At 39.2% G+C, this 27,830-nt stretch overlaps 1 protein-coding gene across 3 annotated transcripts in view; it reads right to left on the bottom strand.

The window, feature by feature from the left end:
• Positions 1–27,830, bottom strand: part of Khdrbs3 (KH RNA binding domain containing, signal transduction associated 3) — a 175,207-nt gene that overhangs the window by 86,203 nt on the left and 61,174 nt on the right. For all 3 annotated transcript variants that reach the window (XR_010041191.1, XM_063231035.1, XM_063231036.1), the window contains exons 3-4: positions 8,327–8,443; positions 3,150–3,296 (exon numbers count right to left, since the gene is read on the bottom strand). Coding sequence is in view for 2 of the 3 variants with exons in the window: in XM_063231035.1 (XP_063087105.1) it covers positions 3,150–3,296; positions 8,327–8,443 (264 nt within the window). In the remaining variant the exon portion in view is untranslated. The remainder of the gene's footprint in view (positions 1–3,149; positions 3,297–8,326; positions 8,444–27,830) is intronic.

Here is a 27,830-nt window from a genome sequence, read left to right on the forward strand (position 1 = left end):
TATGTTAGATGCTGTTGTTAAAGCTAACTTATTTTTCTAGCCAGGATGCCATACTTGCTATACTTACTAGTGTCCCTTGTAGGACAACACTGTGAGTCTCTGGAGTAGTAACTATCATCATAGTTCAGTACAAAAGGACAGATGCTATGACAAATAGGTGAAATCAAATAGCAACTTCTCATGTCTAACAAACTGGGAAGAAGCATTTTGGAACAAAGACCAAGAAAAAAAAAAAAAATCAGCTACACAGAGAAGACATGAATAGATCTTGCCCAGGAAAGACATGACAATAGTAATAAAAGTATTTACCACAAGAAATTTACAAGCATCAATACAGAAAATAAATTTAAAAAAAAAAATTGGTGCTGGGTATTGAACTCATGACTTCATGCTTGTCAGGCAGGCACTTATGCCACTGAGTTAAATCCTAGGCCTAATAAATTAAAATTTTAGAATACACAAACTGAGAAGACACTTACACAAGATGTAACCCCAGACTTCCAGCTCACAAAAGAAAACTCAGAGGGCAATGAAATGGAATAATTTGAACATCATCCACCTGAACACACTGAAGTGTTAACAGTGGAAGTAACAAAACACATAAATAAAACTCTAGAAACTAATCAAATCAGAAATAATCACTCAGGTAACTATGGAGATGATGACCATAACAAAAGACCTGGTTTGTGCCATTAGAGCACATACAGGCAAAATAAATAAATAAATAAAAAATACATGAGCTTAGGAAAGTGATGGAAATTATGAATGTCCAACATAGGAGAGAAATGGAATTCATAAAGCAGATGTCAACACATGTCCAGGAGATTAAAAATTCTACTCAGAGTATATGCAACCCACTGAACCAAGGTAAGGATGGAATATCGGATCTAGAAGATGGGATTTCTGTTAACTATCATGAAAGGAAAGATTTCTTAAAAGTAGCAAAGGACAATGAAAAGTCAATGCAACAGCTGCAAGATGATGCAAAGAAGAAAAGCATAAGATTGATCAGAGGCAATGCAAAAAGTTAGGAGACAGCACAAATGATATAAAAAACATGCTCACAGGAGTAATGGCAAAAAAATCCCCAAGCATGAAAAAAGAATTTCATATACAGATAAGTGAGGCATACAGATATCCAATTAGTCATAGACAAAAATAAATCTACAGTAATGTCTATAATAATGAAGATTCCAGAAATTCAGCACAAGAATATTAAAAGATGTTAGAGACAGAAACAAATCACTTATAAAGGTGTACTGATGCAATATTGATCAAAATATCAGTAACAAACCTCACAGAACTAGAGAAAATCTTCCTAAAACTCATTTGAAACATTAAGTGACTCAGAATAGCAAAGGCAAATCTGGCAACAAAGACAAGGCAGCAAAGATCACAATCCCTGACTTGAAATTATACTATACTATGATAAAAAGCATGGTCCTGGCAAAAATACATGTAGAGAGACCCAAGGATCAACAGAGTAGATCAAAAGATGCAGACACAACTCCAAATATACTCAGCTACCTAATCTTTGACAAGGGGCCAAACATGTTTACTAGAAGAAAGATAGCTGCTTTAATAAATAGTACTGGAAAAACTAGCTTTCTACATGCTGAAGATTTAAACTGCTGTCATGTCCTTCACCACACGCTAAACTAAAATCAAAATGGAACAAAGCTCTAAATATGAAACAAAAACACTAAATATCTGTTGGAAGACAGAATAGGTTGAACTCTATCAGAAGCCAAACACTTTAACAGCAAAACCCTGACTTCATGGGAAATATTACAAACAATCAACAATTAGGGTCTCATCTTATTAGAAAGCTTTTTCTCAGCAGAAGAAACCACTCAGAGTGAAGAGATAACCTATAAAGTTGGAAAAAATTTGCTGGTTGTTCCTTAAAGGACTAATATCACGAATATACTAAGAAAAATCAGACCTCTGACATTTAAAGATCCAATCCAAAACTAGGCATCTGAAATGAATAGAGACTTCTCAGATTAAGAGTAGAAATGGCAAATAAATATATGAAATAATGTTCAACACACTGCATCATTCGGGAGATGTGAATTAAAACAATGCTGAGCTTTCATCTCACTCCAGAAAGAATGGTTATTATCAAGAAATCAACCAATAACAAATGTTGGTGGGGCTGTGGGGAAAAAGGAACCCTTCTTCACTGTTGGTGGGAGTGTAGACCAGTACAACCACTGTGGAAATCAGTAGGACTAGAGATGTCATTTGACCCATATATTAACCATTAAAAACATCATACCACAGCAACGTACACACACACACACACACACACACACACACACACACACACACACACACATATATATACAGCAGCACAATTTGTAATACATAAATCTTAGAAACAATGCAAATGCCTATCAACTAATGAATGGATAAAGATGCGTGGTTTTTTTTAAACACATAGGAGTACCACTCAATCTAAAGAAGGATAATCGTGAAACATTTCTCCCTAAATGGATATACCTTAAAAATATAATCTTATGTGAAATAAATTAGATATACATGTGTAAATATTTGCACTGTCTCTCTAGTTTGAGAAAATGAAAGTGTAAGAAGACCAAAATTTACAATAAATATTGGTAAATGGAAAGAAATAGTTCAAATGGGAAGGGAACTCGTAGTGTGAGGGGAAGAAACCAATGGAAAAAAATGAGAAAAGAAGGATAAAATTGAAACAAAGCTTTTGTAAATAAGGAGGGAAAGAGGACTTGAAGTGAGGAGAAAGGAATTGGGAAAAAGCGGCATCAAGATATCATCTATAGGTACAAATTCCCAATGATAAATACAATCATTATTACAAATTACTTATACAGCTAAACTGTATAAGTAAAATTAATTACACAAAAATTATACTAGTTAGGCATGGTAGGTACATGTGCAATCTCAGCACTCCAGGAGGCTGTGGCAGAAAGATCACATGTTCAAACCCAGCCTTAAAATTTTAAAAAGATCCTGTCTTAAATATTAAAAAGGGCTCAGGATATAGCTTACTTCGAAGGTCCTGTGTTTAACCCCAAGATCAACTAAAAAAAAAAAAACATCAAACTGACACACACACACACACACACACACACACACACACACACACACACCCGCATTGCACTCACAGGGATAAGAAACTTTTTGATTTCTTCCAAAGCATGCCCCATCCGGGCATAAGCTTCTGCTGGTGGAGCGAACACTTCGATGAGGACATGGAGATCGTCATTGAGGTGGAAGTATTTAGCTTCTCCACTTTTCCTCAACTCTTCTTCCTGAAGAAAGAGAATTCACATTTTAAAATGTATCATAATTACACAAGAAAAAAATAAAAACCACTCAATGTTCATTTGGCATCAGACTGTCATCAGGAGGCACCTCATAGCTATCACTACCCTAGAGAAAGAAGGTTTTACCTACAATCTGACTGTCCTTCCCAGGCCTTCACAGACTCATGCTGGGCTTGCTCCTGTGGCAGGAATAGTCTCTTTATTCCCGACCTGGGCCCACAGGAGCTCATCACTGGCCCCCACCCCACCAGCTGAGTCCCCACCTGCTCCCAACCCCTTCCCTAGGTGCTCAAGCAGCTGCCAGCTCCTCTGCACATCTTGGCCTGGCTAAGCTCCCAGGACCACTTTGGCCCTGGTGATACCGCATGCTTGTGAAGCAGTTATACAGCATCACCCCAACCTAAAGCACCTGAAATAACCAAAATTTACTGCACTCCAGTATTTTCCTGCAGATGGTGATCTCTGGGGGCGGAAGACAAGGCTCCCTCATATGATGGTGGATGCTACACACCTACAACAGGGCACGGCCAGCAGAAATGCTCACCGCACACTGCAGGAACAACATTCACCCAGCTCTGTATTCACCTGCCCATCTGCACAGTCACCGTGCGTGTGGGGCACTATATTCTATCTGGGAATGAGGCAGTGAGTACATGATTCTATATAATTGTGATAAAGGTTTTAGCTTTTAGGGGGGCCGATTATATAATGTCAGGGGTTCCACAGAGTGAAGAGTTCTCACCAGAATACTTTGTGGATTACAGATAAGAAGCAATCTGGTTGCTGGGAAAGAAACAGACTTTGAAGTTCTGTATGTGAATTCCAAATCTGACATTTACTAATACACCTCCAGGCAGTTACTTCACCTTTATATCAAAGGGGTGATGCTAAAGGAGGGTAGCAGTGCAACACTTACATTGTTATAATGGTAAAGAGTAAACAAAAGCCTTAGAGTGAGGCCTAGCATGTGTGCATCCCATAAATGAATGTGATATGGATGCCTATTATTACCTCCTGTAACATTAACTACTCTACTGTCTTGTCAGTGACACAGCAGGAACATCTAGCATGACACTTGACACAACCTGAAAGCTCAGCAGGCCTCAGGTAACACAATGAGCTGGGGCACATCAGTTACGACTCCCACAGTCTCAGCGATACAGAAAGTAAAAGAAGAAAATGAATGAAGCTCAAGATAGGCTTTTTTGAATAGAGAACATGTTAGAATGAAATTTTAATATTAAGCAATAGGATCCTCCTTACAATAGATTATTAACTGAGAATTTCTATAGACTAGAATTAAACTAGTAAAAGATGATCGACTGTCACCAACATTCCACACTTGAAGGCGTAGGGAAGGTGTCACAGAGCAGATGGGATGCTAATAGTGTCCACTCAGGCCGCAAACACGCGACTTAGATATTTCCTGTCACCTGCAGTGCAAAGCTTTTGAAGGTTTAACTGATGGATCACATGGCAGAGTAACAGCACAGTGCGACACCGTGAGGAAGAGAAGGCTGCTGGCATGGAGCAAGCGGCTGCTCCTGACTACTCTTGAGAAGGAAATCACAGGTGCAGGGCTTGCCCTGTTTGGAATCCTGAGTGACCCAAAGGTCCCTGCATTAGAGGCGTGGTCACCAGGGAGGCTCTATTAGAGGTGGGGAACCTTTAAGATGTGGGGCCTAATAGGAAGTCTCAAGTCAGAGGGCTGTGCAACTGAAGGAGACAGCAGGACCCAGCTCTTATTCGCTCTGCTTCCTGGCTGAGGGGTGACTGGCTCCGTTCTGCTGTGTGACTGTCATGGTGCATGGTTCGTGACCTCACCTCAGGCCCAACAACGGGACTACCAGCTTGGGGACTGGCAGCTCCAACACTGAGCAAGATAAATCTTTTCTTTTTGCAAGTTGGTTATTTCAAATATTTATTACAGTGACAGGAAACTGCCTTTCTGGCTTTATGCTGGCAGTTAGAGATCCAAAGAGACAGAAATATTCTAGAAGGTTTTATTGCTGCTGGCCAAAGGTTGACAGAGTCAGCAGAGAATGCTGGTGTTCTGCCGAATGACAATGCAGGTAATTATTCCTCTCCAATTTTAGATTTAGGATGTTTGGTTAATACTGAAAACATAAAGGGATTGGCAACATTTGGGAAGATTCTGATTATCCAGATGCTAAACCCTCAATGAGTCTTCCGCACTGCCAGAAGTTTACATGGTGAGGCTTTTCCTACGCTGCTTGAATAGCAGGAAGTTCCTTAAAATGAGATGAGATAACAATTCTCATGCCTTTCTTCCACTCCTCATTACCTCCTGCCCTATGACAGATGTCTGGTTGTTTCATGAATGCAGGGAATAAGAAAACTAAGTCAAGTTCAGAGGCACAGACTACATGTATGCAATCAATGTTGCATCTCCTACTGTGTGACACTTCCTCTTCTGCAAGAAGAACCCGGAGCCTTATACTACAGTGACTGCACAGAGAGGAAAATAAATATCCAGCTAATTTGAGAATAAACACAATTAACTCTGATCTAATGCTGCTCCACTAAGGACCACTGAACAGAGAGGATTATGAAGTCAAGAGATACACAGACTTTTGATCTTAGTCCAATGACTGTGGAATGAGTGGACTGTAAATCCAAAGTATGTGTTTCTCTTCTAGTTGCTGGGTATCTTGATTGAACAAGAATGATTATCAATTACAGAACTGCTCTGTCGTTTGGTGACCTCTACGTTCAAAGACATAGAAATGACAGGATTATTAAATGAGTGATAAACTACATAGGAAAGATATCCTAGTATGTTTGGCACAACAAATGCATAGAAAGTATGTAGTGAACTAGTGGTGACCAGACTCACTGGCATATGTTTAAGCGTCTCAAGCTCTGACCATTTTAAAGCTGCTCAGAGTATTCTTAAACAAAGTAATCACAGCGATAGAGACAGATGCTATGCATTACTTCACAACAGACTCCTCTATTTTTCAGGATGCTGCCACTGGAGGGTACTCAATTTATCAATAGCAAAGAACAACCACAAACCCTTAATATGGTAATATAATTTGGAAGGACAACTAAACTTGAATGGCAGGCTGATAATGTTCTTTCAGTATATGGATAGGCAAGCACTTCCTGTTATTTGGACATAGAATGTGGATAAAAGATTTGCTTTCCTTTCATTTCTAAAATTCGGTTGGATACCCTGATCACTGCCGCTGTATGACACAAAACACTGCTTCTGACCAAGGTATTCCATGAACAAAAACAAAATAAGCAAAACAATGGATTTCTGTCCACGGATTTCACTGCACCTTTCATGTGGCTCATTAGCAGACAGCCCTATTAAGAACTAAATTAGGATACTAGCAAGTATGCAGTACTTTCCTGGAAGGCACATAAGTTTGGATCAACTTCTTAACTTTCTCCTATTGCCAGAATAGATAAGTTAGGAAATAGAAGTAACATCATTTGGGATAGCAATGCTTAGGTAAGCAGTTGAACAAGGTCAAGGGAAACCTGGCCACACATTAGAATCATTCTTTATTTAGCATTTCTACCCTAAGTAAGTTTGGGCCTTGGAATCTATAACTTAAAACTATATTCCACACAAGTATGATAACATATGAGTGTTACAGCCAGGAAAAAAATGGTTTTATTAACTGAATTAATAGCCATGACATTACTCGGCAATATAATCTATGGGATCACTGTCATATATGTGGTAAGTTATTCATCAAAAACTGTCATTATGTAGTACATGACTGTACTTGAAATACAATGACAGACCTAAAGGAACTAGTCTAAAATCCTCACAGTGATGGTGATTTCTTGGTAACTTTTATAATGAAGCAGTCCAGATAATAACTCTAGTTCTCTGAATCTAAATACTCTTACATATAAAAGAAGAAAAATATTATCTTGTATAATTTTTCCCAAAGATAACACAGAGTGTTGTGTGTAAAATGGCTCACTGTGCCTGAATCTCAGTGGCCACTCAATAAACATGATGGCTATTTTTATTACAAAAGCCATTACTTCAATGGGATTGGTTGTGAAGAGCTAGATTTCATCTTAATAATTTTCACACCAAAAACTCAATGTTTAACATTTCATGGTGGTGATCACTGACTATGAACTCGGTTCTCAATAGTATACATCTTTTAATGATGAGAAAATAAGCGACAATAGAGTAACATAAATGACACACATTATGATATGTGACAATCTCTCCCAAAATTTTAAGAAGATGATCAGTAAAAATAATTCAGTAACTGTTAGCTGGTGAAGAAAATAGAGCATTTATCATGAAATACATCAAACAGAACAACTGTTGTAGAATGGTAAATGAATATAAAAACATTTTAAGTGAATTTTATTAAGTTAATAAATGCATATAGTATCAATTAAAGGATAAAAAGAATATATATACACTATAAACTCAACTGCAGCTCTGGACTACTTAAAGACAGGGATACCTTCTGAGAAAGGCACCACAAAGCAATTTCCATGTTGTATAAAGACCATGTGGTCCAGTAACATAAACCACAGCAACTATATCACTAGGCAGCATAACGCATGTGACCACTGTCATACATGTGGTCCATTATTGCTCAAAATGCCATTATGCAGTACATGACTGTATTTGAAAAGAATGAATGACCTAAAGGAATTAATCTAAAATGTTCACAGTGATGATGATCTCTTCATGATAACTTTAGTACTATCATATACTACCTACAAAATGACATGTTACTTAAAGAATCAAAATCATAATTACATTTTATGAGTACTGTCATTAGATACAAGTTTAAGAAACTATACATTCTGACCAAAGTACTGGCCAAAGTAACATAATTTTCTAAATAGCATCACAAATATATTGGCTTATATAACATTTTCCTTTAATTGCACATGAGATCCTAGATAGCTCTTATATAACAGATATTAATACAAAGGATGATCTATCATTGATAGTATTACCTGCCAGATAAGTAGCTATTGTCTATAGTGAGTATTACCTTGGCTTTGTCTCTCATGGAACCTTTTCCAAGGATGGACATTTTTGTCAACGTTTCTTCTTGTAAACGCTTCAGAGAATTGCCACGTGGACCCAAAAGTTTCCCCACAAAGTTGAACTAGGAAAAACAAACCAACCAACCAAATTTGTAACATTCATATTTTACAGTAATTTGCCAATCTTGAACATTAGGAAATACTGTAGTATGTTATGCTTTACTCATTAATGACAAATATTTAAGTTACTGTCACAGGCATCACATTGTGAGGTGCTGTACACACTACGTAAAATGAAACTAAGGATTGTAAAGCTACACCTTATGCTAATCATTTAATTGCTGTTGTATTTTCATAAATTGTGAATGGAACTCGTTTCCCAGAGTTCCTGGGCTGCTATCCTATCAACTATGAATGGTGCTGGGATACAGATATGGCACAGATGAAGACAGTGACACCAGGTATACTGCAGCATGCACTGTATCACTCACCAGGGAATACCTGAGTCCTTGCACTTGGTCACCACTTAAATGGGTTATCAGACTAGAGAATGGACTGACCAGATGAGACCCAAGGAATTCAGTATCTGAGAGAGCCTTACAACAAAATTTATCCATCTCTTACAAAAGAACTAGATAGGTGAATGTTGGCCATTTATGTAACCTATACACCTGCACCCTCTTATTTCATGACCAGAATAGAAATGAACTCACTAAGAGTATGGCTCTGCAGCTAGACTCTCATGGCTTAGGGATTTTTCTGCTTACTAGCTGAACGACCCTGAGCAAGTTACCTATCTTCAGTGTACTTCAGTTCCCTGGACTGCAAAAAAAAAAGGGATGAGGACAAGAATTACACTCTCAGAGATGTTCTGAGGACTAAGTGGGTCAATACCATATAAATAACTCATCTAGAACAATGCTTAGCACATAATAGACACTTGATAAATATATCGTAAATAAAAGAAGCATAGTTAGGAATTCCACACAATTTTAAAAGGTTTACTATAACCAAGACAACTCTAGCTCCCCAGCAGAATGCATCCTGTTTACCAGGAGGAAGCTGTTGCTGTCTTTGGCAAGATTCCTGATTACAAGCTCCTGTGTAGTTACCGCTTCGGCTGTGATCTATGCCACTGTTGTGCTGTTGCTGTTTTGAAGAGAAAATTGTTCCTCAATTTATCCAACGACGGCAATTGAAGTAATTTTCTTGAAATTAGTTAACGCTTTAGAAAAATCAAAATTGTATTTTTTCCTTGCCCAGTTTTAATTTCATTGGTCTTCAACCATGAATCAACTATATATTTTTAACCTTCATAGGTAATCACTTTTTGCTTTTTAAAATTTGAGTCATTTTCTTAAATATAACAGTTATACTGACAGAGTTTAAAAAGTCAAAAACTACTAAAAGTGGGGGGGACAGTGTCTTGGTGCCCCACTCCTGTCTTATTCTTGCTCTCCATTTTCTCTGCCGTGTTTCTGAAAATTTCTAGTATTGGGTACTGGATCTTCTGAGTTGAATCTCTCTTACACTTCCTTACTCTGTCTTACTTTCTGGAAGACAACTACATTTCTCATACATCTATTGATTGTTTCATTTCTGCTATCAAGTGTCTAATAAAATGACTTTTTATATTGGTTCCTTTTATGGCATTCTGTTTAGATTTACGGAAACAGAATTTTATCATTCTGGAGATATTAAAGGGAGCAGCCCCTCTCTGCCTGGGAGTTTATGTTACCTGCCTTACTAAGGGCTTCCTTGCCCCAACTTGTGAGTTGTCTCTTTTTATATCCTGGTCTGTCCTCAGATCACTGTGCACTCTCTGCTACTGGCTCTTAAAAATGTGAGACCAGGGTTCCAAAATGCGGACTGGAATTCTGTTTTCACATAGACTTGACTGTAACCCACCATTTTCAAAAAGAGTTAATCAATCTCACTGCCTATATGTCTCCTTTCTCTTAGCCCAGGCATCTTCAGAAGATCTCCTATAATCTCCTAGGAGAAGTCAGGAGCTGGGCTGTCAGAATCCTGGGAACTCCATCAGTAACATGTACACTTTCATTTAAGGGATACATTTCCCTCATTCGCAGCATTGACCTGGTCCTCAGCCTTAGAAGTATCTATCTGTGTCTCAGAATTGGAGACTTCTCTTATTCAGCATCTTTGGGAAAACACTTGTCTTGTGCTAGGGTGTGGAAGGGCCGAGGCCCATTCTGATCAGATGGGTAGAATATCCGGTAGTCCAGCAGATCATGGCTCATAGGAACTTTCAACCAAGTGTCCATTTTTGGTTCACTACATACTGCATGACAGTAAGTGAAATCTAGAATTCGAGTCTGTGTAAGGTCTTCTGACACCAGTGAGCACACATCTGATTGCATTCAGCTTGCCCAGCAAGCGCAGTGCACTTCATTCTTGATTGTCATGAGACACAACCATCTATCCACACAGTTGGCAGGCACCAGACTATTCCTAACTTATCTTTTGTTGCCTCACACTTTCTTTTGATTTTCACACCTTATCTGTTTATTACTCTTTTTACATCCATTACAGTGCATTTCAACTACAGGATAAAAATATATTTCTGAGATCAAATAGTCGTATTTACATTGTGTATTAAATGGTCAAAAACTTCCCAGTTGAAACAATTTAAGGATCTTTAGAAATCAGAGTGTAAACATCTAACTTTATACAGAAGAAAATGAAGTCTAGAGAGAGCTATGATTTATTCAAGGACAATTGATAAAGCAAAGGATTCTGATTCAACTCACAGAAATTAATAAAATGTTACATCATATCAAAAAAAGAACAAAAATCATATAAACATCTCAATTGACGTAGAAAAGGCATTTGATAAAATTCAACACACATCCATGATAAAAATAAAAATACTACACAAGTTAGGTATAGAAGGACTGTACCTCAACATAATAAAGACCACATGCCACAAACTGACAGCTCACGTTACACTGGGCTGGGAAAAGCTGTAAACTTTTCTTCTAAGATGCAGAGCAGACAAGGATGCTCACTCTCACTGATTTCATTTAACACAGTATTGGAAGTCCTTGCCAGAACAATAAGGAGAAAGAAACAAAGGGCATCCAAACCAGAGCAGAGGGGAATCACAGTGTCACTGAGGATAGCATGGTCTTATATACAGAAAGTTCCAAACACACTGCTAGAAAATTTTAAGAAGTAATACATTTAGCAAAATTGTAGCTTATAAAATCAGTGTACAAAATGAGTAGCATTGCTGTGCCAACAGCCCACCATCTGAAGTAGAACTCTCCAAAGAAATTCTCCATTTACAGTAGTTACAATGAATGACTGAATGAATAAATTAATGAATGCCTAGGTATAAATTTCACGAAAGAGATGAAATAGCTCAAAAAATGAAAACTTTAACATTGATGAAGAAAATTCAAGAAAACAATACAAAAAGTGTAGAGACATCCTGTTTTTAGATTGTAAAAATCAATAATGTTAAACTACTAATACTACTCAAAGTAACCTATACATTCAGCACAATCCCAATGGAAATATCATTCTTCTCATAATAAGGAAAAAAGAAACCATGATGTTTGTAAGAAACACACACACACACACACACACACACACACACACAACCCCTCAAAATACTACCTGTAAACTCAAGGAGCAAAGCAGGAGGATTGATATTACCTGACTGCAAAACATACTACAAAGTTCTAGTTTCAAAATAGTATTTTATCACCATAACAGTAGAAGCCTGACCCGTGCTACAGAATATAAAGGCTGGAAGTCAATCAACACATTCGTAGGCAACTGAATTTCAGAAAAGATGATAATATCATGCTTTGAAACAAGAACAGTGTTATTTTTTATCAGTGCACCACTGGGGAGTCCATCCAGGGCTTGTACACTGAGCTCCATCCCTAATCTCTTTCATTTGGGAAAAAAGTCTTGTGCAGACTTATCTCAAACCTGTGATCCTTTAGTTTCAGCTACCCAAATACATAATTCAGTAGTATTTATAACAGATGATGCTACGAAGGACATGGCAGTACATGCCTGTAATGTCAGGAACTCAGAAGGCTTATGTAGGAAAATCACAGAAGGCTACTCAGAACAATTTAGCAAGCCTTGTTCAAAAAAAAAATTAAAATGGTTGAGGATATAATTCAGTAATACAGTGCTTGTCTAACATGCTTGAGGCACTGGGTTTAATCCTTAGTACTTTAAAATAAAGAAATGAATAAAAATAAACAGGCCTGAGAAAAATGGGTATCTGCATGCAGATGGATATGAGGCCCTATTACCAGTTACAAAGAAAGATAGATAAATAGCAAGAAAGAAATAGAAAGAAAGAACACAATGTATGAAAGACATGAATGTAAGACTGAAAACTATGAAAGTACAAAAGAAGACAAATATTTAGGGTACAGGACAAATAGTGCAGTAGTACATAAACTATGTATTTTGGGTTGGTTTTGAACTCACTATGCAACAAGGCTGCCTTCAGACTCACTAGAAGCCTCCTGCTCCAGGCTCCAGAGTGCTGGAATTATGGATGTGACCTATCACAGTTGGCACTGGGAGAGAATTTTTGGACAAGACTTTAAAAAGCATTGGAAACAAAGGCTAAGACAGACCATAAAGATTCTATGAAACTAAAATGCTGTTGTACAGAACAGGAAAACAACCATCAGAATACACAGACAAACTACACAATGGGAAAGAACATTTGCAAACTATACCTCTGACAAGGATCAAAATCTAGAATACATGAGACTAATAAAACTGAATACCAAAAAGAACTGATTAGAAAAATGGACATTTCTAAAAAGAAGACATAAAAATGGCAGACATGAAAAAATGTCAACATCACTGATCAACATGAAAAGTCAAATCAAAACCACAATAAGGTATATATTTGTGGGAGACACTCCAGTGACTCCTTTTGGATCCAAAACAATTGCTGTGACTTTGATTATCTGGAGATTCATTTCCTTATACTGATATGTGAAAGGCTGGCTAGGGTATATCCTTCTCTCTTCAATTGGCTCTGAGCATGCAAATAAGGCTAGCATAGGTGCTAATATGCAAAGTCAATAGCCATCAGACAGTCCTGTTTCCTCAAAGTGTTCTCCACAGTAAAGGACTGAGCACACCAGATGTTAGAGTCAATAGCTCCAGGAATGTCAACTGGGTACAGCCTCAAGACAAGAGGCTATGACTCCTGATGGCACAAGAGTTTGCATATCAGACACTGAAGGATAGTGCCCCCCAAACAATTTCACTGCTATCTTAATTGGATTATGTAGATTGATCCTTCTGCATATCTTTATCTCTGCAATTTACAGAGATGCCAACCTTGCAGCTGGCCAGCCAGCTCAAGTTACTCACATAATTCCCACTCCCCCCCCCATCCTCACTGTCACTCATCCCTGAGCCACCTCCTTCTTCGCAAGAGAATAAATTCTGGGAGATGTCTAGGATCAAGGCCTTTGTCCACATGTCCTCACTGAGGATTAGATTTAGGACCCTTTGGCTGCCCTAAACTTGGAATATGTCTTGGTGTTTTTAACTCTCACCATACGCTGCCTTGGTGGTGGTAGATTGGAATTATCTTGCTAGAATTCCAATGACATCTCAATGGGATTACAAATATAACTTTTTGGATTGTGAGGAAAATTAGAAAAAGAATTATACTTGGATGACTGAACTAGCTATTTGGGTTTACAATATATACTCACTCCATTTAGAATCACTATCATCAAAGACACAAAAGTTAGCAAGTGCTGGAGAGTATGTGGAGCAAACAGGACCCTTCCATGGTGGTGGTGGTGGCGGTGGAAATGTAAATGAGTACAGCTATTAGGAAAAACAAAGAGGTTCTTCTGAAGACAGAATTAGGGTATGACCCAGTCCCACCACTGTGGTGTACATGCAAAGGACGTGAAATCAGTATGTAGAAGAGGCATCTGCATTCCCGTGTTCACTGCAGCACTACTCACAGGAGCTAGGCATGTAAAAAACCTAAATGTCCATCTACTGATGATGCACAAAGGACACTGGCCCGTGTACACAGAGGCACATCATTCAGCCATGAAAAGAAAAGAACATCATTCGCCGCAACATCAACAGCGGCTGAACTGGAGATCACTATGTTAAGGGAAATAAGCCAGGTATGGAAAGTCAAGTACCACAAGACCTCACCTCTTGTGCGGAATATTAAAAAGTCAATCTCATACAAGTTGAGAGCAGAATGGTATTTCCTGGGGCTGAGGATAGTGGGAAGGGGCGGGATGTGACTGAGAGATCACTAGAAACCTAGAGTTAGGGAGCCAGCCATCCTGCTGATGTGTTCCTGCACAGTAGGTCACCACAGATCATGACTCCATATCACACACTTCAGAAAGCTACATGAAAGGAGCTGGAATAACTGTACCATAAGGAAACCCTCAGTGTCTGAGGAGATGGATGTGTTTAACCTGATTTAAACATTCCACAGGGCAAGGGTCCCGCTCAGTGGGACAGCACTTGGGCCTGAGGTACTTGTGTCCCTAATGTCACCTCCAGGACCAAATAAACAAAAAACCAAAAAAAAAAAAAAAAAAAACCAAATTCTTACAATGAACACATGGATCAAAACATCAAACAGTGTCCTGTCATGTGCACATCCTTTTTTATGGATCTACAAGTAAGTTTTCTTTAAAATGGCTTCAAATTGCAGTTTCAAGAGCTAATTTTCTTCCAGTCTAAGAAATCTGAGCCATTGTCAAGACATGTTTATAAAAGCTTTGCTGGATAAAATTATGAAATGTGGGATTGATGTGAGTAAGGGGAACAGAGGGCCAAGTGCAAAGCAAAGGATGAAAATCAAATACATTTTACTTGTTACTGTAACAAACTTCCATAATTGGGGAAAACACAGGATTCCATGTAAAAAGACAAAACATTTTGTATGATTTTATATAACATTAGGTTCTCTTTTTCCATTTACTATTAATGTTTTATTTACAAATAGTATTTAAATGAACACAGTGAGAGTCAGAAAGTCTTTAATCCTTTGTTCCCAAGTCTGTTGAACTATATATTATGTATCAGTCACCTCTTGTTCAGTTAATGCTCATGAGTCTCGGCTCTTCACAAAGGGAACATACTAACTATTGTGGGTGCTTCTTCTAAGAATAAAAACGCATAAAAAATCGTCCACACACAAGCAGAGAGAAGATCATGTGTAGCTGATGTCAAAGGTGGGTCATGGAATTGATGTCATTACAGTTCAGGGCCTCTGAGGTTCAGAACTAATTGTGTGCATATGGAACACCCTGAGCCTAAGTCATGCTGATGGAAATGAGCTTGGTTGCAGGTCAGGTTCTTAAACTGCAGATTGCATCACCTCCCAAGAGGGCATTGGAAAATATTTAGCAAGTTGGTTTTAGATGACAGAGTGACTGGCATCACTGGGATTTAGTGTATACACTGGCAAAGGCCTAGGACGTCCCCCTCAGAGGTGGACAGGGCCACCCTGCACAGGAAGAAGTGCTCTGTACAAAAGGACAAGTGTGCCTCCGTCAAGAAACACCACGAGAGAGGAGACTGCCAGGCATGGCTCACTTTCTATAATATGAAGCCGGCACCACCATCTTGCCCTCCATTTTCAAATTCAATTCCTTTATGGAGTCTAAGAGACATTAGTGCATTTAAAAAAAAAAAAAGAGATAAAAAATTCTTTGAGGTAGCTACAGTCAGAACTAGCAACAAGAAAAGGCCTAAGCAACACAGACAAACCAACAACAAATTTTGGACTCTTTGGGTGGTAAACAATAAACTCCCACAGCAGCACAATTCTCCCACTGGCTATTAGTCCTCTGAGCTCCTGGGGGTGCAGTGACAGTGGACTTCCACAGCAGTGTCACTGCAGTGTGCTTCCTCTGACCAGTGGCATGAATACCGCATCCCAGGCCTGTGCCAGTGTATTTACCACCACATGGCTTCTAACAGCCCTGAGAGTTAAGGCAGGAGATAACATGGAAAGCACTGTGTCAGTGTCCAGTTTTACCGGAGTGTCACGCCCCTCACACCCGCTTCTGTGATCCCCAAAATAGCTCACCACAAAGGATTGGTCATTCTCTGATGACTCAGATTAAACTTGCGGATGATCACTTATCTGTTTACCACATTGTTAATAGCAAAGTCTGTCACATACCCTCCAAACTCCCATTCTTTGTTCCACAAAACAGATGGGGGGTTTGCTTTCATTGGTCAATCAGAAAAAGCTTCAGACTCTGTATTGACTAAACACTACTTTGGTCTCTGTCTCCCAAGGCCCAGAATTTAACACACAGAAACCTGAGCCCACAGAGAAGCCCCTGCAAGTCCCTTCAGAAACTGGCTATGCTCAGGACAGAACACTCTTATACTGAACCTGGCTGCCATCACTATATATGTAAACACCGGCCTGGCCTCCCCCACAAGACAAAGGTCCCTTTGTGCTGTGCCACACGCAGCAGCATACAGGTCTCGCGCGCCCCCCCCCCCCGCAGTGCTGTCTACTCTGTCCCCACCTACAACAGGACTTTTTCGTGCTTCTGTAAAAATCCTTTCAGTAAAGGATGTCCTTATTTAAGTTCGGATTTGTTTTTATTTGACAATTACATTTTTAAGATAATAACAACTTCATACATTTCAACATTCATTTTTATACTTAGTTTCCTTTGTTCAAGTAAATTTACTCTTCTATTAATCAATACATATTTGTTCATAATTTCATTTGTTCACTGGCACTGAAGGTAAAAGTGTTTCACTTCTATGACCAGTGATTTTTCATTAGATGCCATGTACTGTATTACATATACACATTACAAATACCAAAGTTGTAAATAGGAAAATTTAAGCAATTATGAAGATGGAAAATCAACATGTCTAAGTATATATAGTTTTACTACGAAGTGTATATAAGCTACATAATTGTATTCTTCATTGGAAAAGACCATATGCCTTTCTGAACTAGTTTTAATTGACCTAAACTAGTTTTAATTGATCTAAACTATATTTGTGACCTGACACTGTTCCTTGGGGAACAATTACGGCTAAGCTGTCATTTCATAAACAACTAAATCTCAAGAACGTGTGGTGGCCTCTATTAAATGGTCTCCTTTAATTGGGTACGCACCAAAAACTTGATTAGTGGAACAAAGGGATGTTTTTTTACTGCTGTATCTCAGCACTTGGAACCAAACTTGACCCTTCTGTCACTCCAGCTTCCTGTGTGTTTGTGCCAGTTCCCTGCTCTCACAGGGGCCACCCACCTGGCTGGACTCAGGCCTACAAAAGGATATGACTCCCCAACGGCACTGACCTGGCCTGCTGTGTTCAATGTTTTATCTGCAACGTATGTACAGAGAAAGTATTTAATAAATGTTTGATGAACTAATTTATAATTTAGGTCCCAACAAGGTTACCTCTTAATTATCTCTTAAACTTGTCCACAGACTTGTGTGGTACTGTACTACCACCACCACCTCCTCTCATGCAAACCACTGCAGAGTCCTTTCTTTGCGCCCTGTCCACCTCCTCCTATCAGCAGCAGAGTCTTTAAGAAACATAATACTGATCATACTATATCTCCGCAAAGACTAAAACTATACCAAAATGTTCAGCTCTGGCTATGAAAGGGCCTCCCCCAGGCACATCCCACATTTCCAGCCTCTGCTCTCAGGCTTCTGGCTCAGCTGTCATGTACTTCTATCAGATTCTCAAAGTCAACATGCTCCAAGAATGGCCCACTGGCTCAGATTATAAAACTGGAAAGTCAGTTCCTTCCAGTCATAAAACAGCAATAAAGCAGGACAGGATGCAGATTACCGCTAAGCCTCAGGGTAAACATTAGCCCTAAATAAACCACTGGCACTTGTGCTGGAAGAACTAGAAACCAGCACTTACCTATCGGAGCAGGTTCGCATAAAATCATCAGGTCAAGGATACTCCTGAATTACCAGGGTTGACATCTTAAAGGGTTTTTCTGCAACACCGAAGTGCTTACAAGGCAGGGCAGGAGAATGCCAAGAGACTCCTTCCCCTGGGGAGTTGGTGAGTAAGGAAAGCAGCTGCCACCGAACTCTGCCCAGACTCATCCACCTTGTGTTTCTCCTCAACAAAAGCCTTAATCTGCAGAAGGATGGGTGTCAACAAATATTAACAAATTCAACAAAGCCTGCACTCAGGTCAGCACCTAGACCTCAGTGTTACTGCTGATAACATGAAGGAGTTCTAGGTCCTGAGTAGGGGTGGGGAGGAGGCAAGGACCACGTACTGCTGAGTTTTGCATTCCAGTGGTGAGGGCAGATGAAAAACAAGTAAACACACATGCAGATGATAATATTTGCTGATAGAGATGGAAAGTAACTACAGAGGGCAGGGCCTTGCTGAGCTGGTAAGCAAATTCAAACCAGACTGACCTCTGCGACATTTGGGCAGCTGTCTTCTATGCAGGGACCTAGGCACCAGGATTTCATGCAAGATAAAGGAAAGAGCAAACAGCCCCATCCATTAAGGAGTTTGGGACAAGAAACAGCCAGCAGGGACAGGGACGGAGAGGAGGGACTCAGGCCAAGACAGTAGGGGACAAGAAGAGCACAGATATATCCAGGCGGGTTGCACCATCATTCTCAAGGGCAAGACTTAATATACAGATGCCTTCTGGGTGATTTCATTTTCTCTTTGCACTCTGGTCATTGTTTTCATATTCATGTGAATTCATTCTTTCAATAAAGATAAAAATCCACCGAATAGAACAAACAAAATCTACTGTGTAAGTTCAGGTGTGGCCTTGTCCCTTCTTTTACAGAACCTTCCCGGCCAATGGCTCAGCCAGTATTGCTGGACATTTCTCTTCTCCCTCCTCTGCATTCATCTTAAGGACCCCAGTATATATTAGACATTTCCTTTCACACTGGATTCTCAAGACCAGGGAATGTACACTTTATTCAAGTCTCCAGTCTTCACATCTTGGTCCCTTTCTTTGTTCTTAACATATACCTGGTATCCAGTAATACTAAAAACAAGTTCAATGGAACAACAATAAACTGATGAACTTTGGATCAATGACCCAAATGTCCTGTCTATTGTTGCTCTGAGAAAGCCACAGGTAGCCCAGTAATATCATAAAATATAAAAGCATTACTTGTAAAAAAGGAGAAAAAGGACTTCAAAATATACAAATAAGAACTTTCCAGTCACTGGGGTATAGCTCAGTAGTGACAGAACGCTTGCCCAGCCTGCAAAAGGCCCCAGCACCACAAAGCAAAACCAAAACCAAAAACATAAAGGTCTTTTCAATGGTAGAATTCTACCACTAAGACAAAGGCATAAATAGTGTCATACTTTTTCCTCATTATGACACATACTTCTCCAATGTTAGTTAAGTTTTTATAAATGTACTTCACAATTTGTAGCCAAAATCAAATCCTATGGGGTAAATCTCCTGTTGCTCAATTCTCTGGTCCCTTATGACTCCATATCCATTTTGCTGCCCTTTACCTTAACCTACTAACTAACACTAACAACCCAGTCTACAGGCAAAATGTGCATATTAATAGATGAATTTTTAAAAAGCAGGATATAAAAACCAACTCCAAAGAAATTTACCACACTTTGAGGTAGGAGCATAAAAATGTAATAAGTTGTAGACTCACAAATAAAGATGCCATCTGAAGAAAAATAACACTTTTTTTCCTTCCACACACACTACAAAACATTTCTAAGATGTAGAGATTTCTTCCCCCAACAAACAATTCTCTAGCAAACACCAATTGATGCTGATGGTTGAAAGGAATTCTGACACTACCTGGAGACCAAGTGGCACAGGCTAAGGACTCCACAGCACAGTGGGCCCCACCTCAGTGCCAAGCTCCAGTTCACGGGCTGTGCATCTGACCAATTGGTTCTAAGTCAGGGTTCCCAGGATTCCCTCTTAGGCTCTGACTTAGGCTTTCTGCTTTGGCTTACAGAACGCAATGATAAACTGTACTATTTTTACTCATTTATTAAAGGACACAGATGGAAAAGCACACAGAGTAAAGTGTATGAGAAGAAGCACAAGCTCCGTGGCACTCACTGCCACCTAAAAGTATTGAACCGTCCAGAAGTGCTGTGGACCCATCCTTCTGGGTTTTTATGGTGGCTTCATTACTTCAGTGTGCTTGGTTAAGTCACTGGACAATGGTGAACAGACTGACCTTTAGCCACTTTCCTCTCCCAGGTCACGTTAGGTCCCAACCTTCTAATAATTCTGTCGGTTGCCCTGGTAAGTAACTCCTTCCTCACCAAAGAACCTGGCAGTTTTGGCCACCAGTAAATTACCACTTTGGAGAGTCTAAGGGTTTTAGAAGCTGAGCTCCAAACACTAGGATTAAAGAGCAGGTAATTATTTTTTCTTTTATTCCCCAGGACTAGGGAATGAACCTAGCACCTTCATACTAAACTCATGGTAGTCATTCTTAATTTATGACAAAGGGGCTCCCTAAATTGCAAAATGTTCCAGGCTGGGTTTGAACTTGTAATCCTCTTGCCTCAAGCTTCCAGAGTACTAGGATTACCACAATGCCTGGCTCAAATATTTATTCCTCAATAAAACTCTTCATCACATATCCTCAGCTATGCCCTTAAAATTCTTAAATCGAAAGTTAATCACCAATGTCATATAATTAAGAAGAGGGAGATGTAGGAGGTGATTACCTCATGAAAATGGACAGGAGCTGACATAAAAGGGTTTGAGGAATGACTTTATTCTCTTCTGCTCTTTTCACCTTTTGCTTTCCAGGGGAAAGAGCAGATCGAAGTACTCAATGCATCATCCCAGACACGGGGACAGGGCCCACGCTGGGCACCAAACCTGCTGGCACCTTGATCCTGGACTTTCTAGCTTTCAGGACTATGAGAAAGTAAATTTACATTCGTTATAAGTGACCCAATCTCAAATGTTTAGCAGAATAAACAGACTGAGACAGACAGCCCCTCTCTATTGTTTAAACAACTGAAAGCAGCACATCCTGCACTAAAGTGACCCAAAGGATAACCAATGTTCTCATACAAAACTGGCATTACAGTGAAAACTTTTTGACCTAACACATATAAGAACGCAGTGTGGTAATACTAAGCTTGACTAAAGATATTAAAACCTTTTTTCAGGACATTATACCTGCTATGTTGTAGAAAAAGTTAATCTCTATTTATAAAAATCAGATCAATGCCACGCAATTCTACAAAGCCTCATTGACTTGGCAATGAGAAAATTCCACTTGGAATGGAAAAGTTCCACGGTAATATTATCTATCTACTGCTGCATAACTAACAATCCAAAAGCTTAACAGTCTTGAGCAGTAGCCATTTTAATCCATTTGCTCACAATCCAGAAACCGGGGCATTGAAGAGAGGGCGCCTCAGTCCGTTTTCAGAGGGTGTAGCAAGGCACGTGAGGTGGATAACTCCCAAAGTAAAGATGTCATGATTCTGGAGGCTGGAAGTCCAAGATGAGGCAGGTGATCAGAAGAGGGTCACCTGCTGAATGGTCATAGGACTGAGAAATGGAAGGACAACAATGAAGACAGAAAACACAAAAGGCGGCCCCACTTGTTAACAACCAACTCTCTAGGTAACTAATCCAGTCTCCAAGAGGAACTCACTCCCTGGAGGAGATATTCATTCCTCATAACACCTAATCACCTCTTACAGGTCCACATCCCAACACCACCCCAGAGGCGCCCAAATTTCAACATGAGCTGGGATGTGATTGCACATGTCTGGGCTTCTAGCTACTCAGCAGGCTGAAGCAAGAGATCACTTGAGCCCACGACTTTTGACCATTTTGGGGCAATACAGTGAAACCCTGTCTCTAAATAAAGTGCAATGTAAGTTTCTGAGGGGACAAATCATATTGAAATAGGGAAGGAAGTGCATAGTAAAGCATGTTTTTGTTCTACTGCAACAGCCACAAGGAGGTTTCTTCTCCTGGCTCCTACGTTAGGGATGGCTGCCAACTGGGACCACAGGCGGGGGGTTTCACACAGGTTTCACTGATTCTGCTCCAGCTGTGTACCTTGAACTTCCTCTTAAAATGGTAGCTTCACGTGTGGTGTTTGGTTTCGAGATCAGGAAAACAGAGGTCTGTCAGACCTCCAGAAAACTCTGGGCTGGAGTTTGCACTGCATCAGTTCTGCTGCAGATGATCAAATCACATGACAGCAATGTATAAATGGACTAAAAGGAAAAGCACTTCACAAAGCACACATGCATGGAGATGCAGCCACAGGGGCACAAGACCATAGGACCATCGATCTTTCACAGACATGACTGATGAGCCAGTCACAAAAGTTAAATTTTAATAGCATCAAACATGTCAGTTTCTTCTAACAACTCGGTATCTACCCACCTGCCTACAACAGCATCTAGTTTGTAACAGGGAAAGGATGTTTCATGCATATAAAAATGAATGAGTAGTCAAAGTCAATGCCCAAAATGCATCAATCACTACCCACGACATTAATTAGAAAAAAGCCAGAGTGTATAACATAAGTATAGATGGAAGGAAGCAGATTTCTGGTAGATAGTTCCTAACTGGCCAACAGTATCTTGTTGAACATGTGATAAATCTGTTTATTTAGAAAGACATCTGAAAACAGCTGTGAAATACTAGGACCTGCATTACATCAGCAAGGTAAGTGCATTCCTCTTGAGGTGGGTGTACAGCAGGATATTAAAAAACAGAAGAGAGGGTATAAGGAATTTCAACAAATGTTTAATTTGTTAATTAGTTTGTGATGCACAGTTGTATGAAATATGCATCACAAATGAATTACAGAGCTACAAAACTGTGAGAAAGGAAGAAAGTCAGCAAGCAGTAGGTGTATCAGTGCGTCCTTCGGTGATGTCACACATATAGTCCCGTTGGGCTATTACTGCAAACACCCCCATGTCTAAAGTTAGACAAGACAAGAATTAGTTTATCCAACTGGCCACTCACCTTCTGTGTGTGTGTAAACAGGTATGTTTATCTATCTAAAAATTCTATACTCCTTCCACCACTAGTATGAGGCCTTACCTAGCGAGCACAAAGAACTCAACCAGATACAGTAGAGATGACAAAATAGAACTAAACTCGATAAACTTCTGTAGGCCACAGACAAATGCATTTGAAATTATTAATCTAGAAAATTCTGAATGATAAGAGTCTAGCTACAAATGTGGAGAAGAATGAACTGGAAGATTTAAAATCAAAGACCAAAAATCTTCTACTGGTAAGTTATTACAATACACTGGGTCAGGCACGGAATTTTCTGTATTAAACTGTAAATGCATAATGCACAGAGAGACAGATCACAGTCAATGGAGGAAGCAAATGAATGGTACCTGAAAGATGGAAGGGGAGGAGGTTAAAGAGGGAGAGGTGAACGGCCATAGTGATATCCTCATGCGCTCGTCATTTACAGACACAACAATACAGGAAAAGCCCATAGCAGCCCGAAAGAGGAATTAAAGTATTCTGTTACAGTCAGGTACACTGAGGATAAGTGTTTGGTAGGAGTCTGGGATGAGATCTAGCAAGAGAAAGCTGATGCAGTCAGTGCCAGTAAGCAGAAGAGCTGAACAGAGAACCATGTGACGCTAGCTCGCAGACCTGACTTCCACTCTGTAATCAAGCTTCTCTGTCATCTTTTATCGGGTATTCTGGCTGCCTGTAATTACACACCACTTATTTGTTTTGATAAAAGTTTACAGTATGAATTTTCTGTCACTTTCTTCCATGTTGCTATCATGATATACCCACAATTGAGTCATTATTTATCAATAATAAAAGCTTATTTAGCTAACAATTCTGGAAGCTGGAAAGTTTGTGAGTGTGGTACTGGCATCTTCTCAGTTGGATCCTCCTGCTGCATCCTAACATGGCAGAGGACATCACAGGAAAAACAGAGCAAGTACACCGGTTGGGTCTTTCTTTCTCAGCTAGGAGACCTATTTACACTATCATAAGCGCTCCCTCCCAAGGCCTCACTCAATCTTCACTTACTCTTAAAAGAAAAAGTTCCAATTGCAAACATATGAATCTGGAGATTCAGTTTACAATGCATGTATCTGGAAGCCACATATTCAAACTATAGTAGCAGGGATTATGTTCTGCTCATATTCATCTCCAAAAAGAGTGCATGCATGCACATTTCAGTTGATCCAACTTGGTGATTACTATGAAGCTCAGGGCCAAAATAAAAACAGAGCAGCATTCAAGGTGTATAAGCCAGCAATGTTACTAAAGCACTAATGCATTTATATGTAGGCAAAGATATGATTACAAAGTTTATGTACAAAGACATTCAATACAGCCTTTAGTAATTCATAAACTTACTGCATTATGATCACAGGACATTTACTGTACCATTCCAAGACTTCTGAATATGGTAAGATGCTTTACAAGAATCACAGGGGGCCTAAACATAACCAGTGTTTTAATTACTCATTTGGCTCAGAGAAAAATTGTTGGAATAATTACACTAAACCTTTAAAACAAAATGAATAGATTCTTTCACAAGTATCTCACAGCAGGGCTTTTTTAGGATTCCATTTAACAAACTGAACTCCGTAAGTTTCTGTCTGGCTCAATAATAAAATACTTTAAGGAAAATGGGGAAAATCCAAAACATACAAATTCCTCCACATGCTATCACGTTTGCAGTCACCAAGTTCAATGATTTTCAGATATGTAATGACATGTTTATCACCGGGTCCCAAGAGCTCAGAGACCTCTGAGGAGAGTAAGAGCCCCTTTTGAAGTGACTTCTCTTACTGCTGTCCATAACTTTGCTTACCCCAATTCCCACTGTAATGTGTGTATGCTGTCAAAATGCCTGGAAGACAAAAGCAGAAAGGCACTTTGCACAGCAAAACAATGGCCACGATAAGTCAAGAAGTCTTCTCAATATACCGACACCCATAAAAGCCTCGTTTGCAGGGTCCCCATAAGAAAGAACATTCCTAGGGACTGATAATACATAAATGTGTCTTTTAGTAATTATTTTAAAATTTGAGGTTCTTTGATATCAACTAATTTCAAAACCACCAACCAGTCAGCTGCTGTGGTTTACTGTGTTGCCTACAAAACACAGGATGAAGCTTTATCGCCAGGTGGTGGTGTTAAGAAGTGGGCAATGTAGGGAGTGGTCTGGTGCCTTCCACCAAGCTTCCAGCTCTTGCCACGCGAGGCGACAGCATGAAAGCTTCCTCGGAAACCTAGTGCTGACTCCTGGGCTTCTCCGCTCCTAGAACTGCAGGAAATGCCTTCCTGTTCTTTACAGTGAGCCAGTCTTGAGTGCTTTGCAGTATCACCACCAAGAGACTAAACAAACACTATTCATCAGAATTGGTGAAGGCAGGTTAGAAATAAAGAACTCATGCCCAATCCAACAGTTCTCAAACAGCTGTTCAAAACAACTGAGGTCACTATGGGGAGAAGATGTCTGTACTTCCATGTTTGGTGCATCTTTATTCAAAATAACCATATTAAAAACAGTGCCCAGTAAAGAATGAAAAAAAAAAAACATTAAAATGTGGTGTACATATACAGAATGAAATACTGTGCAGCACTAAAGAAAGAATTCCTGTCATTGAGAACCCTCTGCTAGGCGGACCCAGACTCCAAGGGGTAGAGCGGCAGAATGAGTGGAGGGGAGGGGAGACAGAAAAGAGGAAATGCTGGCCAGAGAACAGCACTTCACAGACACTAGGAGCAAACTACTACACCACGTACTGGCATGTACTACACCATGTGGTGACTACCGTTAATGATGTCCGTTTCAAAGTGCTTAGAAGGATTTTTAAATATTTTTACCACCAAAAATATGGTTTGTGAAGTGATGGTTATACTATTTAGTATCATTTGATCATTTAAATTTTATACATGTATCAAAAAAAATCACACTGTTGGGTTTAAGTACAATGCAGTGGTAGAGTGTATGCTTGGCACATATGAGATCCTGGGCTCAATCCTAGTAGCAAAAACTTACACTGTATTCCATAGATACACAGAGGATTACAAACTGTCAATTACAAATTAAGATATAGATATATTTTCACTATTCCTACAGATAAAACTACCAGCTGAATGCATAAATAATTTCCACATAAGTCCTCTGGGGGGTACATATATATATAAATAATTGTATATATAATTTCTGATATATATATATATATATATATATATATCAGAAAATCAATTGGGAGCTATAGAAAAGATCAATTTTCATATATGTCTGTCAAGCACTATTCTAGGTAATCGTTAAATGTATGGTAATTTCCATGGAATACACTTCTACCTAGTAGTAAACTCATGGATTTTAAAGTGCCTGCAACATGCTACAAAAAAAAAAAAAAAAAAAAAAGTGCAAACTAACTTTAAAAACGAAACATCATTGAAATTTGAGGAGCAAGCATGTTTGATGAGTAGGTACTTTTCTTTGGCCTCAAAGATTGCAAACCTAAGAGCTTCTGTGAAGACAGTAAACATTATGTTCTCAATAATCACAGAGCAGGAACAATTTTAGCACAAGAATCCTTTCGCTAAAGACAGACCTGCAACAAACTGCATGCATATATCAGGATACTTAAAGAGATTATGAGAAAAATTATCAAGAAATTTACTAAACTTAAATTGAACCTACTGGATTTAAGTCAATATTATACACTAAATTTCTAAATAATTATAGTATGAAAGTATTTTCCAAGTTTATATCCTCAGATTCTTTGCCAAAATGGAACCAGGTCCTTTGTTCAAACACTGAAGTAGACAAACATGTAAAGTGAAAACAGTATGTAAAATAACTCTCCAGATGGTAATTCTTTTTAAAATTCTTGAACTGAGACCTATTTATTTTTTGCACGTTTCTTTGTTCACTTAATAACATAAGAGAGTAGTTTCCGCTAATCTTTGGTTTCTCATGCCAAGGTTTCAGTTACCCATAGTCTCTCCTGGCCCAAATCTAGTAAGTGGAAAATTCCAGAAACCAACACTTTATAAGATTTAACTAACATTTAATACTGTGTTATTTTCTTCACTGTTAATCTCTGTGCCTAATCTATAAACTAAAGTTTATCATAGGCACAGCCCCTGCAAGCTGGGTACCCTCTGCGGTTTCTGGTATCTGTAGGACATCTTGGAATGCATCCCGCATCCATAACAGGGAATTTTGTACAGACATGTTACAAAAGAGGATTATACCGAGAGAAAACTGACATAATTCCAAACTCCAACACAGTTTCTAAAAAGTTGCATATGCATTCTTCTACCCAACCTGACACTGCATGTGGCATTCTCTCTCCTGAACAGTTACCTGGAGAATCTCCACATCCTCCATGACAGTTCAAATGTCACTTCCTGTTAGAATTTTACAGCCCCATTAGCTAACCCTATCCTGTTAGGACTTCTATAAAACCCTACATAGCTGTTTAAAATGAATCTGTTTAGCCAAATGAAAT

Source organism: Cavia porcellus, unplaced genomic scaffold, assembly GCF_034190915.1.
Source record: "Cavia porcellus strain 051 isolate PalLab524CR breed Dunkin Hartley unplaced genomic scaffold, mCavPor4.1 scaffold_19, whole genome shotgun sequence".
Lineage (NCBI taxonomy): Eukaryota > Metazoa > Chordata > Mammalia > Rodentia > Caviidae > Cavia > Cavia porcellus.